The sequence below is a fragment of the Lissotriton vulgaris genome, chromosome 6, assembly GCF_964263255.1.
Source record: "Lissotriton vulgaris chromosome 6, aLisVul1.2, whole genome shotgun sequence".
Lineage (NCBI taxonomy): Eukaryota > Metazoa > Chordata > Amphibia > Caudata > Salamandridae > Lissotriton > Lissotriton vulgaris.
The window spans coordinates 574,591,482-574,611,259 of NC_141694.1; the positions used below are offsets into that span (position 1 = coordinate 574,591,482).

General features: G+C 47.7%; 1 protein-coding gene across 1 annotated transcript in view; it reads right to left on the minus strand.

Moving 5' to 3' along the window:
* The window catches only part of CEP162 (centrosomal protein 162), a 635,242-nt gene that overhangs the window by 207,559 nt on the left and 407,905 nt on the right, over positions 1–19,778 (minus strand). The window contains exon 13 of the mRNA XM_086926571.1: positions 6,327–6,545. Within this exon, the coding sequence (XP_086782697.1) occupies positions 6,327–6,545 (219 nt within the window). The remainder of the gene's footprint in view (positions 1–6,326; positions 6,546–19,778) is intronic.

A 19,778-nucleotide genomic window follows, 5' to 3' on the forward strand; every position in this document is an offset into this window, starting at 1 on the left:
CAATCGATGCGTCCACTTGACCTTCAGAACACTCACCATCCACAGACACAGACACCTGCTCCCATGAAGAAACTGGACCAGAATCACCAACGGCCAGCTAACCTCATCACTCAGCAACTCCACCCAAACCATTGTGGAAAACCACAATGCCAACACCTCAGCCCAAACCCTGCACAGATGGATCTCCGACAGCTCCAACACCATAGCCCCCCTCAAGAAAAACAACAACACCCATGCCAAGAAAGCTAGATGGTTCACCACCGGACTTCGAGAGTGCAGACGCACTTGCCGCTGCTTCGAAAAGGCCTGGAGGAACACCAAATCCACAGAAGCCCACAACAACTTCAGAGCCGCCACCAACACCCACCATCAATTCATCAGAAAAACGAGGAAAAAAGCGATTGAAGACAGAATCTCCACTCATGCACACAACAGTAAAGAACTCTTCAACATCATCAAGAAGTTCGCCCAACCGACCAGCGAGTCCAGTGACATCCCTCCCTCACAAGACCTCTGCGACAAATTCAGCACCTTTTTCCACCACAAAATCAAGAGCATCTACGACAACTTCGACGAAGGCAACCAACACAATGAACCCTCAACAACCACCACCGACACCCTGCAGCCAGCGATCAACAGCTGGACAGCCCTCACCACCAAAGACACACTGAAGACGATGAAGTCAATCCACTCCGAGGCCCCCACGGACCCCTGCCCCAACCACATTTTCAACAGAGCCGCCGAAACCGCCTCGGTCCCTGACGAATGGAAACACGCTGAGATCAACACCCTCCTGAAGAAACCCCGGCGGACCCCACCAACCTCAAAAACTACAGACCCATCTCCCTGTTCCCGTTCCCAGCGAAAGTCATCGAGAAAGCCATCAACAGCCAACACGCCACATTCATCGAAGAGTATAGCATCCTCTACTCCTCCCAAACCGGCTTCAGAAAAACCCACAGTACGGAAACTGCCTTCTTCGCCTCAACAGACGACATCTGTACTTTACTGGACAAAGGCAAAACAGCAGCCCTCATCCTCCTTGACCTCTCAGCGGTGTTCAACAGTCTCTCACAGCACCCTAATACGCAGACTCCACGACGCAGGGATCCAAGACAAGGCCCTCGACTGCATCCGCTTCTTTCTCTCTGGCAGAACGCAGCGGGTCAGACTCCCCCCTTTCCTCTCGGACCCTACACCTACCACACGCGGAGTCCCCCAGCGGTCCTCCCTCAGTCCCACGCTCTTCAACATCTACATGGGTCCGCTCGCCCCTATCATCAGAACCTACGGACTCAACATTGTGTCATACACAGACGACACCCAACTCATCCTCTCCCTATCCAACGAACAAAACACCGCCAGACACAACTTTCGAGAAGGCATGGAAGCCGTTGCCAAATGGATGAAAAACAGCTGCCTACAACTAAACACCAACAAAATGGAGGTACTCATCATGGGCCCAAACCTAGACGCCTGGAACGACGCCTGGTGGCCCCCTGCCCTTGGAAGCCCGCCCAGCCCCAAGGACCACAAACGCAACCTGAGAATCATCCTGGACTCAGAGCTCAAAATCGAGCGCCAAATCAACTCCGTCTCATCCTCCTGCTTCCACACCCTCCGAAACCTATGTAAGACCTTCAAATGGATCTCCCTCGAACACAGAAAGACCGTCACTCATGCCCTGGCCACCAGCAGGCTCGACTACGGCTACGCACTCTATGCCGGAATAAACAAAAACCTCACCTGCAAGCTACAGAACATCCAAAACACCACTGCAAGACTGGTCCTCAACCTGCCAAGACACTGCCACATCTCCCAGCCCCTGTACACACTCCACTTGCTCCCCATCGAAGCTAGAGTCACCTTCAAGATGCTAACCCACGCTCACAAGGCCCTCCACGACACTGGACCAGCATACCTGAACAGCGGACTCAAATTCCACGCACCGCAAAGGACCCTACGATCAGCCCATCTCTCCTACGCCGTGGTCCCTGGCACCAGAAATACCAGATCGGGAGGCCGCTCCTTCTCCTTCTGCGCGGCCAGAGCCTGGAATGACCTTCCGCTCCACCTCAGACAGTTAACATCGCTCCCCATCTTCGCAAGAAACCTCAAAACATGGCTCTTCGACAGACCCCCTCCTTGATGGACTGGAACCTGCGAACCCCCCACCCCCCACACACCCCCTAGCGCCTTGAGACCCTTACGGGTGAATGGTGCACTTAACACCTGATTTGACCTCCTCAACATACCGCTACAGGCAGAGCAGTCACTCACTGCACCCACCTGCAGGTCTGTGCCCCCAGGTCTGTGGGTTGCCGTCTACACTGAGAAACGTGGAACGGCTTGTAAGCAGCTGCTCCATATTTCATTAAATAAGCTGCCCCCAGGGCAACGTGAGTTTACGGCTGCCCGGGGGGCACCGCATTCATCATAATAGGGGATGCTTTCCAGATTTTAGCTCTATTACGGAACATTTGTCGTGGCACAAAGAGGGAAATTGGGCCATGTGTATAATACAGGACCTGGTATCCTCAGGAAAATTCTCGCATGGTACTAAAAGAAGCAAGAAATGTAACATGCTACCACACCTGATGGTGAGGACATTAACTTCTTTTTTAACAGCCAATGCAGCAATTACTACAGACTCACCATACTGAAACTGCAGCACTGCTGTTAGACTCGCACTATTCGGGTACTGCCCTGTGGAACATTACAAAAAGAGACAACCTCAATAAAAGCGCTAGATTCCGGGCATAGTGCTAGTAGAATACAAATAAATCTATCTTGGAAGATGTCTATTGTTCTAGCAAGCTATAGCCGGACCACGCAGTAGTTTAATAGTATCAGCAGTTTTTCAGAATATCCCTTCATGATAGATTTAATTCTTCGAAACACGGCTGCTTCAAACTTCACTTTTTTAACATCATACCGAAATAATCCGTTAACCTGCACAGATGAACTTTAACCACTATTGGAAAATATATTTAGTAATGCAATAAAAGGCTTTACCTTAATCATATTTGTCTTATTTTCAAGCTAGATAATAAAGAGTGGATCCATGCCACTTATACAATACATCTTTCGTTTTTTTCTTTTTATAAAGACAAAGTAAATTAATCAGTTGATTAAACTATAGTTGTACATTGACGTCAATTTTCGGTGACAAAGACCACCTGGGGAAATAATCTCTCTCAGTTCTCACATTGTAGGGCCCTACGAATTTCACCGGCATCATGCGAGTTGTAGGCCCAGATTTGCAAAGAGAAACACTAAACTAAGATTCTCGAAATGCAGAACAGCGCTGGCTAAAAATCCAGGCTGTGTCCCAGATACCCTGGGGTCATTTTGCCCAGGGCACTATTTTCACAGGGTGGACGCCGTCCCCCCTGCCAGGAAGTTGGGCCCCAGAGAAATATGTTGAACTTGTCCCAGTGTAAGACACCAGGACAGGTTCAGCAGTGCCTGCACTTTGTCTGCTTTCCATGTCCGGCAGCAACGTACTGGCAGCGAGGGGGCTATTTTTTCACCTCCAGCCAGGCCGAAATTAAAGTCAGGCCCCTTCGTTTGAATATCCTGACTGGGGGCGTCCTGGAACCTCACACTCAAATGTAAATACCACAGAGGGAAACAAAGGCACACAGCTTGCTATCTCTTCACAGGTTCTTAAGGGAGGCATGATTTTGCCTTTGTTCTGTCCCTATATATAAGTGCAGGCACTGTAAGACTGTCAGATGGGGTGGTCTGTACCAGTATTTACACAAATAATTTAAATCGCATTATTTTATTTCTTTTAAATCGCTACGTCGTGACGTCATGGCAAGCGTCATGATGTCACATGAAGTGTGTCTGACTTCAGCCCCCACTTCTTTTTATAAGACTTGTGCCCTGATTTTGCCCCTACATACTGTACACACAACAGATGCAACCAATGTGGAATAACTGGGAGCGAAGTGCAATTCAGCTCACGCAGAACCAGGTAGCCCTAAACTGAGCTACTGTGTCTTCAAAATATGTGAGACATGACTAAAAACAGAATACCCCATGCTCTTCGGGGACGAAGTGCACCCCAAAATATTGTCTATATTCCAGTATTCCATGAACTAAACCAGTGGATTCTTCGTTTGTCTTTAGTTGCAGAACACACAGTAGATCTGATTTCGAGAAAGCTCCAATCACTGCTGAGGAGCTAAATACCTCAGATAATTTTAGGTGAGGCTTCATCTGCAGCATTTTTTAAATCAAGAGCCACCAGCAGCACATTATGTAGGTCAGGCCTCGCTAGATCCATTGCCGGTGTTTCGGAGTGACTCAGATCACGAACAGACCTTGACAGCGGCGCCTGAAGCATTTGGCTTTACAAATCCGGATTGATTGAAAGTAATGTCACAGACGTTGTCTTATAAGATGCGCTCTCCTCCTTGTCATCATCGCTGCAAACTCTGCAGGTCTCATTAGAGGTTTGCAGGCAAGGAATACGACCTCTGTCACCAACGACACACTTTTGCTCTGTAGTGCATCTTGACACATAGCTGCAAAAATAACCGTGTTGTTTGTTGGGTGTTTTATGGGACAGTGAAAGAAATAAAACATAATTCTAAAGAAAGACCCGAAAGGAAATGAAAATGTTCCTCAAGGATACGAGATTAATTTTACACATGCCGTGTTAAGTCAATTCAATGAACTTGGGAGCTCTCCAATTGGCAGAGACTCCTTAGTTTCATTCTCTTTGTAACTTCAATCACCCTTTCCCCTCCAGATGGGGTGGCAGCTAGTTCGGGAGAAGGCCTGCACCTTCTGGAGCAGGCATGCATTAACCTCTGGTGTTGCAGCACTGATGGCGTGCAGGATATGTGATGGGGGTGCCTTGTGTACCCACCCGAGACCTACGGCTTCTGTCACTACAGCCACATCGGTACACATGCTGCAGAAGCCTTGAAAATAACCTACATTTAAAACAATGTTTTTTTGCATTGGTGGGTGGGTAGTGTGAGCGCACCAAGTTAGCTGGGAGGAAGGTCCATAGCCAATCCAGTTCAAAGGAAACCCCTAGCACTGAGACTCAGGTCCTGGTGTCATCCGAGGGAGACCTATAGTCAGAGGCGGTCACCGTCAGCATCCCTTCATCAGGCCACACAGCCAATGAACAACTGGCAAGCATTTAGCAGGCACATGATGCGTTTCCTTAACCAAAGCAGTCAAAATATTTTATCACCACTAATGCAATATGTTTTCTCTGAGTTAGGAAGAGACCACCAGATTGACAAAGGCTCTGTCAAGGCTCGCAAAAAGACTGTCAGTTTTATCCCAGTGTGTGAAAAGGTATCTTTTAAAGATTTTATACGTTTGTCAATTATAATCTAACTTTATAAGAAAACGGCGATTGAATAAATGAATGGTAGGCAACATTGTAAGCACCATTAAAACTATTACAGGCGTTCCTACAATAGGGAAAACCTAAATGGCCTGTAACAATCTGTGCATGATAATGGCTATAGAGCGGTCACCATTTCAAGATGGCTACCCTAAAGACGTAAAGCAGCCAGTGTCCGTGAGACATCACGAGTCCATTAAAGAGGTTAGTTAGTTAGCTAATGTTTTCAGCCATAGGCAAAGCAGCATGATGCACTCCTAGACTTTAGGAGCACAATGTGATGCATGAATTACCCACCGTAAGAGCAACAAGGACACGCAGGCATACATCGAACAGGAACCAGAAGAACAAGGGTGAAGTAGGTTTATCAGGGGGACAGGGGTGAACCTCCTTACTACCTAATGCTTTCAATAAGAGACCAGCTAGTCTGCAGAGTAATTTCCACATGAATAAATATTCAGCAAAATGAACGAGGAAGACCCTTAGACAGTGAATACTAGAAGAAATATGAACTGAGCATGCAAATCAGACCAATAGGAAGGCATTACTTCACAAATAAAACCTCAGAAATCACCAGAAAGGTTGGCCTCCTAGAATAAATGGTAAAACCAATTTCCATAGAGTCATTATGAACAGGCTAAATGGATCATTAACTCTTAAAATAAAAAACAAAAACAGAGGGGACATACATTGGAGGTTATCTAGATCCAACCTAATCCAATTTCAGCATTAATACAGTTGTCCTTGAGTTTCGATTAGATTACATGAAGTGCCAACTGCCAGTCAGAGCTTAATTGTGGCGTATGTCCTAAATTTCTATTCGGGTTTCAATCAATACCCAACTGACTTAAGTATTTGAAACTGCGAACGCACAATCGACTAGCAGAAGAATACACTTTGTGTCAACTTGCAGTAACCGGCTAGCAGATTTAACTATGGAAATGTGTACCTTTACTTTTTGGAACTGTTGCTCCATGCTCCGAAGGCTTTTCTTCGCGTCCTCGTCTTTTCCTTCAAGCTCTGATTCTAACTTCTGGATTCGTCTTTCCAAAAACAATGTCGCGTGAGGCTTAGCCGTGCTCGAGTCATCTGCCGCAGCAGCAGCATAAATTAACGCAGGTAAAGAATTTGGATGTCGCTTTTTGATAATTGCTTCCATTTCTTTAACCTGTGAAAAGTAAAGTGTAAATTATAAGTTGCGGCAAATATTGCAATTCGAAAAAGAACGGATGATTTTCTTCCAGCCATCATGGCACGAGCAGACACCGACACATCACTTCAGAAACTCCACAAACAATTTGACCTTGGGCTGTATTCATTTTCTATTAACTCCTTCTCTGCCTCCTCGGCTGAGCACTTACTTAACGAGTGCCATCCTCCCGCCTGGCGCCCTGATCCAAGTCTTTCACTTGTATCAGGGCCCTTCAAGCCCCTGCCATTAACACCATTTTCGCCCAATAGACATTTTGCGTTTAGGTTATGCTTACGACCTTTTGATTTTTATTAAAAAAAAAATACATACAAAGTACTTTCAGTCAGTCCTTTTCATACTGGATTGTTGTTGCGTCCTTTACATTTTTCTTTCACCATACATCCCCGCAAACCAGGACCGCAACAATGCGTTCGACCTCAGGTTTGGGATGCTGGGTACCCCAAAAAATAGTCATTCTACTAATTGGAGGGAGTTTAAGGGAGTAGAGAGGGCTCTATTTATTTTCGAACTATGCACTTTGGGCAGAGCAACTGTGGTTCACACTGACAAACACAGTGGCAAAAGTGTATCTGACTAGAAAGGACCCAAGATCGTGAATTATCTGGTTTTGCTAGAATAGGTTGAGCACTGCATGAAGGCAGTTCACATTCACAAGTGGACAATTCCAGGGTGGATGTGTTGAGTGAGATATTTTCCTCATTCTTGGAGTAAAGTGTATCTATCCCTCACAACAGCTTTGAATATGTCCGTTTGTCTTTGGGAATGAGGTTACCGAAGGGTCAAATATCAATCCACATTTGACAGGGGTAGCCAAACGGGATAGCCATTGCATTGGCTAGTTTTCCAGACATGGTTACCACAGAATTACCCTTCTTCTCAGGGTATCCGTTTGTCTCCTATCCCAGTCAGTACGAATAAATGAAGGTTTAACAGGGTTTTATGATCTTTTCTGAGCTGTTCAGCCATAATGGAGTCAGGCTTCTAGTGGCTCAAAAGGCATGCCAATGCAGAGTCTATAGTTCTTGGTCTATTTTGCAGACCTTCACCACAGCTGGTGCTCTGGTCCATTTTCACCCCAAATCCCAATCGCACCCCACCCCACCCTCACCCCCTTGCCACACACAGTGCAAAATAAGAGTTGGCAGCACAGTCTTTCTGGATTGTTATTTAAAATCGTTAAGGAAGCACTGTTGCTCAATTGAGATCATTGGTACGTAAAAGCTCTTGATGGCCCACCTCAAGGAGATGCCATATGTTGAAAAATCTGCCTGAGGCAGTGTCTTTAACCATTTATAGACTCCAGGTACTCTTCGTTGGCTTGGCCTTTCATTGGTTCATCCTTTCTGCTGTGACCTTCACCTTCCTCCTCTTCTCTTTTTCCTTACTAATTGCTAGAAGATTTGAGGGAACTTCTAGTAAGGGTGGAACAGGCAGCAGCGGTGGTAGTGGTGGTGGTTATGGTGGCGTAGGCGATGCCTGCGGATATTAAAGAAGCAATATGCTCAGGTTGCAGTGGTAACTCTGCATAGTAAGTCAGCTAAGCATATTGAAGAGACACAGAAATGTAAAGGAACCTGGTCCATGCGGGATCGTAGGACCGGTGATAGTTCTGACCCAGTCCGGACGGGTATATGGTATTCAGGAAGCCAGTCGTGGCATATCTGGAATAGGCTGACGGCACTCGCCGCTTCTCCCAGACACCCAGGAAGCTGTGAAGACGGCTGCACCCGCCCGTCTTTCGGCTAACACGACTTATGGGTGAGGTACTTATCCGTCTTCCCCTTGTTTCTTTCTGTCAACTCACGCCACGACTTGCTTCCTGAATACCATAGACACGCTCGGACCGTGTTGGAACTATCACCGGTCCAACAATCCCGCATTTTTGATGTCCTTTCAGCCCTGAAGAGTAGCAGGTTATTACCCATAGTGACGAAACAAGTGTCGGCTGGTTTTTCCTTCTATGTTATATGATATACTCGAAGATAGATAGTCATGGAAGCAGTATAAATGATAAAGAGATTTAATGCAGATACAGAGTAGAAGCTGGTGTTCCCAGTCAAGGCTCAGGAGCAACTCGCAATCAGAGAATGCAAGGATATCAAGTAGCATCATGACATCAGCAAAGAAAGAATGTTGTCAATTAAAGGGAAATGCAAGCAGAAATAAAATAAGAGAATACAACATTATACTTGGAAGAAAACCTACAATATAATTTGAAAAAACTATAGCTATTGGTGTCGACCCCTTCATCATTCTTGTTTGAATATACAAATGTAATTACCATAAAGTTTGAAGTACTAACTCATACAGGTGCACAGGACTTGGTTTGAATATACAGCGAGTTTAGCTGGGGTGGCCTAAACACTATTTCTGAGAGTGATCACTCTTGCTAACCTTGACTTCCTGCTGTTCCCAGAATATACACAGACTGTTAAGCAGCATTAAGGTAACTGAAACTTCCACTGATGTAAGATGGCAATATCATACTGTTCTGGATGTGCAGCTGTCATCAATGGAGGAGTCATTGACAGGACAATCTGCTGCACTGTGACTGACAGAAGTGTTGACAACACGCTAACAGGGTAGGCAGTGGATGGGGTTATACATGAGGTTCCTGTTTATATGTACACCATCAAAATTCAGAAAAGAATTTAGCTGTGTGAAAGCGACTGCCAGCAGTGGATTAGTGAAGGGTGCTACACTTACATAAGTGTTTAACAACAAGGGGTGGTGATGGACAGAGTTTCTGAATTAAGCAGAATACTCTCACCCAGTTAAGAGATCAGGGCTAGATCCAACACCGTTTTTTAGCTCACTGCACCATCCCAGCTCAGAACCTGGCTATATGCAAATTAGTCTGTTCCTGTCCCAGTGCATGATGGGAATAGGGCAAACCAAACTACCAAGCCAATTCTTACACTGGGAAGGAAACAAGCTTCCGGGGACCGGTTTCGGGCATTTCAGCCATCGTCGGCCCGGCTTGCTTGAATCCTGATGGTGCAATGAGCAAGGGACTCACATCTGAGTATACCCTTCCACGCTTATGGTGGACAAAATATTTAACAACAAGGGGTGGTGATGGACAGAGTTTCTGAATTAAGCAGAATACTCTCACCCAGTCAAGAGATCAGGGCTAGATCCAACACAGTTTTTTAGCTCACTGCACCATCCCAGCTCAGAACCTGGCTATATGCAAATTAGTCTATTCCTGTCCCAGTGCATGATGGGAACAGGGCAAACCAAACTACCAAGCCAATTCTTACACTGGGAAGAAAACAAGCTTCCGGGGACCGGTTTCTGGCATTTCAGCCGTCGTCGGCCCGGCTTGCTTGAATCCTGATGGTGCAATGAGCAAGGGACTCACATCTGAGTATACCCTTCCACGCTTATGGTGGACAAAATATTTAACAACAAGGGGTGGTGATGGACAGAGTTTCTGAATTAAGCAGAATACTCTCACTCAGTCAAGAGATCAGGGCTAGATCCAACACCGTTTTTTAGCTCACTGCACCATCCCAGCTCAGAACCTGGCTATATGCAAATTAGTCTGTTCCTGTCCCAGTGCATGATGGGAACAGGGCAAACCAAACTACCAAGCCAATTCTTACACTTACATAAGTGAGCATTGTGAGAAGGTGGCCTGATATATGATGTTCACTAGTTCTAGTGACCACCTTGTATCAGTCCAAACAACCCTTATGGTGATTGGTTGTAAGTCAACCTTACAGACCAGCTATCCTAGTAGCGTGGACAAAAGCAGTCTTTAGGCTAAACTCTTTATGGCATGTGAAGCCAGCTGTTTTACCACATATAACCTTTGAATACCAAATGAAAAGGACACCACACAGGTAGTTATGAAAATAAACAGTTATTTATTAACTAACATACACCTCTGAACTCTTTATGAGGTCAGAGGGCTAAGCACAAGACAAACTCTTAGGAAAAATACGTTTAAGTTGCACGATTTACAATGGTGCCCTAGGGGCACGACAAACCATATACTAAGTAAGTGGAATGTGAAAATCAATTAAAGGAATGGAGCTGTCCAGAGGTTGTAGGATCGCTGGGACCACGCTATACTAACTTGAGGTAAGTAATAGGAGGCCCACGGAGCGCGTGTGCAGAGTGTGAACTCACACGCGAGATGCGTACAAATGTCTATGGACAGTACAGTTTAAAGAAAAGGTGAGTACGGACGTTCCTGACTAGATAGGACTGAAACGACAGTGGAACTGGACACTAGGATAGTCAAGCTACCCTTGAGCACCGAAATGCTTGTGTTACCTCACCCACAGGCTGCAGGTGCATAGGTGCGAAGTCGTGTCGGGTTTCTGCGTCGAAGTCTATGGAGCCTTGAAGAAAGATGCTGCAGGAGACCGGGAGGAAGATATCCAGTGCAATCCAAGGGTGGATTGGTGAAGAGAGGAACCTGAAAGCAGAGGGGACAATGTTCAAAGTTACTAGCCAGTGACTGGAGTGGAACCAGGAGTGGAACCAGATGTCGTTGTCGCAATCAGGTGAAGGTGGACGCTTGTCTCTGCAGCCACGTGGACCAGGTGGGGTCTTCGACGACCAGGATGGAGGCACGAGCTGTCCCACGCAGGCTCTCGCTGTCGGCGGTGTCGTCTCCGGATTCGGGTTCAACAGGCCTTGGCAAAGGCAACCCACGCGGTGAGTGGAAACGGAGTCTGGAGTGGACCAGGAGGGTCCGGGGTGCTCCTCTTTTGGAAGGGAGCAAGGGCCAGTCTGGAGCAACCAGACCAGCAGCAAAGTTGTCGGTGTTCGTCGTCTAGGAGGTCTCTAGCCAGCCGGCAAGTGACCAGACAACGCGTCGAGCAGCAAACAGTCAGAAGGGCCCCACGCAGATCTCGTGGATGCTGGAGGGCTGATCTTCGAAGCAGGAGCTGCTCGGGGTCAGGGCTTCTCAGTCCCCAAAGCACTTGAACGAGGAGGCCTCGGAAGTCGTGCTGGGGCGAAGTGCTGCTTCTTTCAAGATTGCCAGTCCCACGTGTCTCGTCGCACCCACGGGTCTCAGCTCGGCTGTAGATGTGGGTTGAGGTCGGAGAGGTCTGGGAATCCGGGTCTCGTCGGGCTCTGAAGTCTGGATCCTTTGCAGGAAGACGACAAAGGGAAGTCGCTGTACACTGATGTTGCCTGCAGATGCAGGGTGGACACTCCTTGCCCACAAGGGAGATTCCTTCTGTTTTCTGTGGAGCAGAATGTCGAGGTCCAGAGTTTCTTCTTGTGAAGTTGATCAGGATAATCTAGTTTGGAATGGGACCAGCTCCTACCTTTATTCAGCTAAAGGGGGCTGCACTGCGACTAGGTCCCTCCCCTGGGTGGGACCAGGAAGGGGGGTGGTTACACCCCCCTTTCCTTTGTCCGGTCCTGCGCCAGCTCTGGGGCTGGGGTGCCCCAGGAACTGGTTTGGACCGGCATATGCACAGGGACACCTTGTGTGCCCCAGGCATGTCTCATTCCTTTCAGCCCTGTCCTACCTAATACACAAAATCCTGTCTGGGGTGGTGCTAGCACCTCCCAAGGCAGGAAACCCTTTGTCCAAGCCTCCCTCGCTGGAAGGACTCCCAGCAGCAGGAGGTCAGACTTGTGTCTGTGGTGGCAGCATCCATTTTGTGATGCTGAGGCTTGAGTTAACTTTAACCGGGGTTCACAGTTACATACATGTCGTGTCCCTCTAGAAGGGTGGAATGCTAACCCCGTCGCCAGAATTGGCGAGGGGTTAGTATTCCAATTCGGATGACACCTTACTCGACATGTTTTGATAATGCGATACCAAAGTTAGCAAATAACCGCAAGGATTATAATGCACTTAAGAGTATATGGTACGCGTTATCATGGAACAGCTATTAGGACTTGGTTCCGCAAGCTGCAAACGGGCTCAGCTCATGCCAGAGCACCATCTCACATAATTCCAAGCACTCTGCCTTCAGGATTGATAAGGCCTGCCGTAGGAGTGACTGATAGGAATATATGTGTCCATTTTAGGGTTAGATATAGAGATACTATATCTAAAGCAAAGGGTGATTACACCACCTTGCCCCAGCTGTCGTGCAGACAGTTGTGTCAGATTTGGATGGCCAGCCAGGGGTGGCATAATACATGCTTCAGCCCCTGGTAGGCCCTGGGTACACCTATGCCCTGGATACCTAAGGTATGCTGTACAGGGACTGATAAGGTGGCCCAGTACCAATCGGTAAATGCACTTAAGGTACATGCTTGTCAATTTAGAGAGAGAACAGCTAGGCTGTGGGTCTGATTAGCAGGCCCACAGCCAGGGAAAGTTGTAAACCAGTGAAGCAAAAAGCAAAAATCGGGGGTGACCATAGGATTGCAGACCCTACTCTCCTACATAACCCCCGCCAAACTTAGGGACATTACACTAACCTTGACCAGGTGAGTCTTCTTGTTCTAAGTGGAAGTACCTGGAGAGACCATCTGCATTACCATGGTCAGACCCTGAGCAGTGCTCCACTGTAAAGTCCATCCCCTGTAGGGAAATGGACCACCTAAGAAGTTTGGGGTTTTCACCCTTCATTTGATTTAGCCATAAGAGGGGCTTATGGTCGGTCTGAATCTTGAAGTGAGTGCCAAACAAGTATGGCCTCAGCTTCTTCAGGGCCCAAACCACAGCAAAGGCTTTCCTCTCAATAGCTGACCAACGTTTCTCTCTAGGGGTCAGCCTTCTACTTATAAAAGCAATGGGCTGGTCATGACCATCAATATTCAGTTGAGATAGAACAGCTTCCACACCCAACTCAGAAGCATCTGTTTGGACAATGAATGGCTTGGAGTAGTCTGGACTCTTGAGAATAGGTGCAGTGCACATGGCCTGCTTTAGGTCATCAAATGCCTAACTGTCCACTGAACTTTCTTTGGCATTTTCTTACTTGTCAGGTCATTAAGTGGAGTCACAATGGTTCCATAATTTCTGACAAATTTCCTATAGTAACCAGACAGGCCCAAGAAAGCTCTGACCTGTGTCTGGGTGGTTGGAGGAGCCCAGTCCTTTATGGCCTGTATCTTGCTCTCGAAAGGTGGAACTTGGCCTCCACCTACAAGGTAACCCAAGTATACAACTTGACTCTGCCCTATCTGGCACTTGGTAGCCTTGATAGTGAGGCCTGCCTTTTGCAGGGCCTCCAAAACTTTCCTCAGGTGGATCAGGTGATCCTCCCAGGTGGAGCTAAAGACAGCAATATCATCTAGAAATGCTGCACAGAAGTCATCCAACCCAGAGAGAACTTGGTTCACCAACCTTTTAAAAGTGGCAGGTGCATTCTTCAAACCAAAGGGCATCACCACAAACTGGTAATGACCTCCTGGGGTAGAAAATGCTGTCTTGGCCTTGGCATCCTCAGCTAACCTGATTTGCCAATAACCAGCTGTCAGGTCAAATGTACTCAAGAATTTGGCAGAAGCCAATTTATCTAGGAGTTCATCTGCTCTTGGTATTGGATGGGCATCTGTCTTAGTGACAGCATTGAGACCCCTGTAGTGTACACAAAACCTCATCTCTCTCTTACCATCTTGGGTGTGAGGTTTAGGCACTAGAACTACAGGACTAGCCCAAGGGCTCTCTGAGGGTTCAATGACTCCCAATTCCAATATTTTCTGTACTTCTTGTTTGGTACAGTCCCTGACGTGGTCAGGTTGCCTGTAGATTTTACTCTTTATAGGCAGACTGTCACCAGTGTCCACCTCATGGGTGCACCAGTTTGTATGACTGGGTGTCAGAGAGAACATTTGTCTGAAGGATTGAAGAACCTGTTTACAATCCTTTTGTTGATGCTCAGAGAGGCTGTCAGAAAAGACTACACCATCTACTGACCCATCATCAGGGTTCTGAGTGAGCAGGTCTGGGAGAGGGTCACTCTCTTCCTCCTGTCCCTCATCTGTAGCCATGAGCAAGCCCATGTCTTCCCTGTTGACAAATGCCTTGAGCCTGTTCACATGAAGTACTCTGTGAGGGCTCCTGGGAGTTCCAAGGTCTATCAGATAGGTGACCTCTCCCTTCTGTTCAATGATGGTATGGGGTCCAGACCATTTGTCTTGGAGAGCTGCTGGGGCCACTGGCTCCAACACCCACAACTTCTGTCCTGGGTGATACTCAGTCAGGACAGCCTTTGGGTCATGCCAAGCTTTTTGGAGTTCTTGGCTGGCCTCCAGGTTTTTAGAAGCCTTTTCCATGTACTCTGCCATCCTGGAGCGGAGACCAAGTACATAGTCCACTATGTCTTGCTTAGGCTTTTTGAGAGGTCTCTCCCATCCTTCCTTCACAAGACACAGGGGTCCTCTTACAGGATGCCCAAACAGAAGTTCAAAAGGGCTGTAGCCAACCCCCTTCTGTGGGACCTCTCTGTAAGCAAACAAAAGGCAGGGTAAAAGGATGTCCCATCTTCGCCTAAGCTTTTCAGGTAACCCTTTTATCATCCCTTTGAGGGTCTTGTTGAATCTCTCAACAAGCCCATTGCACTGTGGGTGATAGGGGGTGGTGAATTTGTAGTTGACACCACACTCCTTCCACATTGCAGTCAAGTATCCTGACATAAAGTTTGCACCTCTGTCAGAGACAACCTCCTTAGGAAACCCCACTCTAGTAAAAACTGAGAGTAGGGCCTTGGCCACCACAGGAGCTGTAGTGGTCCTAAGGGGAATAGCTTCTGGATACCTGGTGGCATGATCCACTACCACCAGTATAAATCTGTGCCCAGATGCTGTTGGGGGCCCAACAATGTCAATCCCCACTCTTTCAAAGGGTACCCCCACCACAGGTAGTGGTATAAGGGGGGCCTTTGTTGTGCCACCTGATTTGCCACTGGCTTGACAGGTGACACATGAGCGACAAAACTCTTTGGTGTCTTCAGACATATGAGGCCAGTGAAAGTGTGGGGCAAGCCTGTCCCAAGTCTTGTTCTGGCCTATGTGACATGCAAGGGGAATTTCATGGGCCAAGGTGAAAAGGAAACCTCTCAGAGACAAGGGGATGACCAGCCTCCTGGTAGCACCAGGCTTGGGGTCTCTTGCCTCAGAGTAAAGGAGTCCATCATCCCAATACACTTTATGGGCACCTGTGGCATTCCCTGCAGCCTCAGCAGCAGCCTGCTGTCTGAGGGGTTCAAGAGATGGACAGTCTAATTGTGCTTGTCACAAGTCAGCCCTGGAAGGTCCCCCTGTCCCAAGAAACTCAACCTGTTCAGGCTCAAGTTCTTCTAGGACAGTTCCTTCTGGGGTCTTTGGGTCAGTCTCCTGTGAGAGCTGATCCTCACCTTGATGCAAGGGGGAAGGCACTGCCTTAACCCTACTGTTCTTACTCTTGGTTAGTGTCTGGTCCATTGTTCCAGGATCCAGCACTAGTTCAGCTGGGCATTTTTTGGCCTTTGACCTAGTCACAGCAAGGACATGTGCTGACAAACCTAACATTTCCACATGAGTCCTATACTCCACATCAGACCATAGGGAGGATTCCAAATCATTGCCCAAAAGACAGTCCACTGGGAGGTCTGAACTAACAACAACCCTTTTGAGGCCATTTACCCCTCCCCAGGAGAAATTAACAAGTGCCATACTATGGGTGGTAGTGACATTGCTAGCGTTGGTCACTAGGTAGTCTGAACCTAGTATTACCTGATCAGGGTCCACAAAGTTGGGTGTCACCATAGTGACACTGGCACAAGTGTCCCTGTAAGCCTGAGCCAATTTTCCATTGATTAAAGGCGTCTGCCTGTACTTGCCCAGAGTACTGGGACTTATTGTAGGGGTCAAATCCAGGTCCCCAGTACAAACAAGAACAGCCTGGGTAGGTACCCTGACTAAGTCAGAGCCTGCCTCAGAGACCAATGTCAACCCCACTATAGCCTTAGGGGGAACACTACCACTACTAACTGAACTAGGGGTTGCAGGTGCCTTAGGGGCAGTAGTGGAAGGAGCTGGGCCTTTCTTGGTGCACTCAATAAACCAGTGAGTATTACTTTTACAGTATTGGCACCATGGTTTCTTCTGACCATTATTCTTCTTCTTTTGGGAATTCTGGGACCCACCCTCCTTAGATTGTTGGGGCCCTGTTGAAGACTTCTGGTCATTTTGCTTAGTCTCATTACCCTTCTGGTCTGCTTTCTTCTGGCCACCACCCTGGTTCTGGTTCTGCTGTTTGACCCTTGTCCTGACCCATCTGTCTGCCTTCTTTCCCAATTCTTGGGGAGAGGTCAGATCTGAGTCAATAAGGTGCTGATGCAACAACTGATTTTGACAATTAATTAAGATTTCTTCTCTCATAATTAGATTATACAATCCTGTGTAATCAGTAACTTTACTTCCAAGTAACCAGCCTTCAAAAGCCTTAGTGGCGCAATCAACAAAGTCAGCCCAATCCTGAGACTGAATTTTCTGGGTGTCTCTGAACAGCAACCTGTACTGCTCAGTTGTTAAGCCAAACCCATCAATCAGTGTATTTTTCAGGATTTAGTAATTGTTAGCATCCTCAGCTCTAGTAGTGAGGAGCTTATCTCTACCTTTACCTTCAAAGGAGAGCCACAGAATAGCTGCCCACTGACTCCGGGGGATGCACTGGACAGTGCAGGCCCTCTCCAAAGCAGTCATCCATTTGTGGATGTCATCCCCTTGTTTAAAGGGGGGCACTATCTTACTCAGGTGTCTAGTGTCTAAACTCCTGTCTTTTTATCTTAGGAAAATGCTGCCACCAGTGAGATCTAACCCACTTAACTTTTGCTCTCTAGCAAAGGCAAGTCTTTCTTTGGCAAGGGCAAGTTCTTCCCTCTCAATCCTCAGATTGACTTCCCTCATCTTAGCTTCATGCTCTCTTCTCTGAGGGGATGTCATCCCTCTCTGAGAAGATGCCTGAGAGACATGGGTATGAATAGATCTGTTAGAGCCTCTGGAGTGAGACCTAACTCGTCTATTCCCAATGTTAAGCCTGCCTGAGAGTGGGCCTGGGGGTCCCCCAGTTCCATTCTCATGTATGCTTAAGTTGGTCCTAGTGAGCCTACTGACTACTACTGGACCTTTGTCTGCCTCATCCCCTGACAACTCCTGTTCCTCTTCCTCCTCTTCACTTTCTGCTCCATGGAGTTTAAGGTCAGGGTTACCAAGGGTTCCCTCTAAGGGGGGCATGCTCCCATCTGGATTAGAGGGGCCTGTGTTAGAAGCCCTTCTGGCATCATATGTCTCTAAGAGACCTATCAGAAAAGGAGTGGTAGGGTTAGAACCCTGTTTTAGTTTCCTGGAGGTACACAATTGTCTCATCTCCTGGAAGCTAAGGGCTGCATATCTGGAAGTGACCTGTGGAGGGTCAACAACCACAAGGGGAGTCTCAGAAGACTCTCCATGGGTAGACATGCTTCTACTGAGGTGTAAGTGGTGCACTTACCTACACTATGGGTTTACCTACTGATCCCTTGCTAAGAGTTGTAGTCAGGGTGTGCTACTCCCTTTCTACTACAACAGCTGGTTCAGTAGAACTCAGAGTATTTCTAAGCTTGTTATATGTACCTAGGGTACCTTATGTGATTTTTCAAATGATATCTCAGATTATATTTGGTAAAAACAACAGCAAGCTCAAATCCCAACCGCTGCACACCAATGTGAGAAGTTGGCCTGATATATGATGTTCACTAGTTGTAGTGACCACCTTGTATCAGTCCAAACAACCCTTATGGTGATTGGTTGTAAGTCAACCTTATAGACCAGCTATCCTAGTAGCGTGGACAAAAGCAGTCTTTAGGCTAAACTCTTTAGGGCATGTGAAGCCAGCTGTTTTACCACATATAACCTTTGAATACCAAATGAAAAGGACACCACACAGGTAGTTATGAAAATAAACAGTTATTTATTAACTAACATACACCTCTGAACTCTTTATGAGGTCAGAGGGCTAAGCACATGACAAACTCTTAGGAAAAATATGTTTAAGTTGCACGATTTACAATGGTGCCCTAGGGGCACGACAAACCATATACTAAGTAAGTGGAATGTGAAAATCAATTAAAGGAATGGAGCTGTCCAGAGGTTGTAGGATCGCTGGGACCACGCTATACTAACTTGAGGTAAGTAATAGGAGGCCCACGGAGCGCGTGTGCAGAGTGTGAACTCACACGCGAGATGCGTACAAATGTCTATGGACAGTACAGTTTAAAGAAAAGGTGAGTACGGACGTTCCTGACTAGATAGGACTGAAACAACAGTGGAACTGGACACTAGGATAGTCAAGCTACCCTTGAGCACCGAAATGCTCGTGTTACCTCACCCACAGGCTGCGGGTGCATAGGTGCGAAGTCGTGTCGGGTTTCCACGTCGAAGTCTATGAAGCCTTGAAGAAAGATGGTGCAGGCGACCAGGAGGAAGATGTCCGGTGCAAGCCAAGGGTGGATTGGTGAAGAGAGGAACCTGAAAGCAGAGGGGACAATGTTCAAAGTCACTAGCCAGTGACTGGAGTGGAACCAGGAGTGGAACCAGATGTCGTCGTCGCAATCAGGTGAAGGTGGACGCTTGTCTCTGCAGCCACGTGGACCAGGTGGGGCCTTCGATGACCAGGATGGAGGCACGAGCTGTCCCACGCAGGCTCTCGCTGTCGGCGGTGTCGTCTCCGGATTCGGGTTCAACAGGCCTTGGCAAAGGCAACCCACGCGGTGAGTGGAAACGGCGTCTGGAGTGGACCAGGAGGGTCCGGGGTGCTCCTCTTTTGGAAGGGAGCAAGGGCCAGTCTGGGGCAACCAGACAAGCAGCAAAGTTGTCGGTGTTCGTCGTCTAGGAGGTCACTAGCCAGCCGGCAAGTGACCAGACAACGCGTCGAGCAGCAAACAGGCCGAAGGGCCCCACGCAGATCTCGTGGATGCTGGAGGGCTGATCTTCGATGCAGGAGCTGCTCGGGGTTGGGGCTTCTCAGTCCCGAAAGCACTTGAACGAGGAGGCCTCGGAAGTCGTGCTGGAGCGAAGTGCTGCTTCTTTCAAGATGGCCGGTCCCACGGGTCTCAGCTCGGCTGTAGATGTAGGTTGAGGTCGGAGAGGTCTGGGAATCCGAGTCTTGTGGGGCTCTGAAGTCTGGATCCTTTGCAGGAAGACGACAAAGGGAAGTTGCAGTACGCTGATGGTGCCTGCAGATGCAGGGTGGACACTTCTTGCCCACAAGGGAGATTCCTTCTGTCTTCTGTGGAG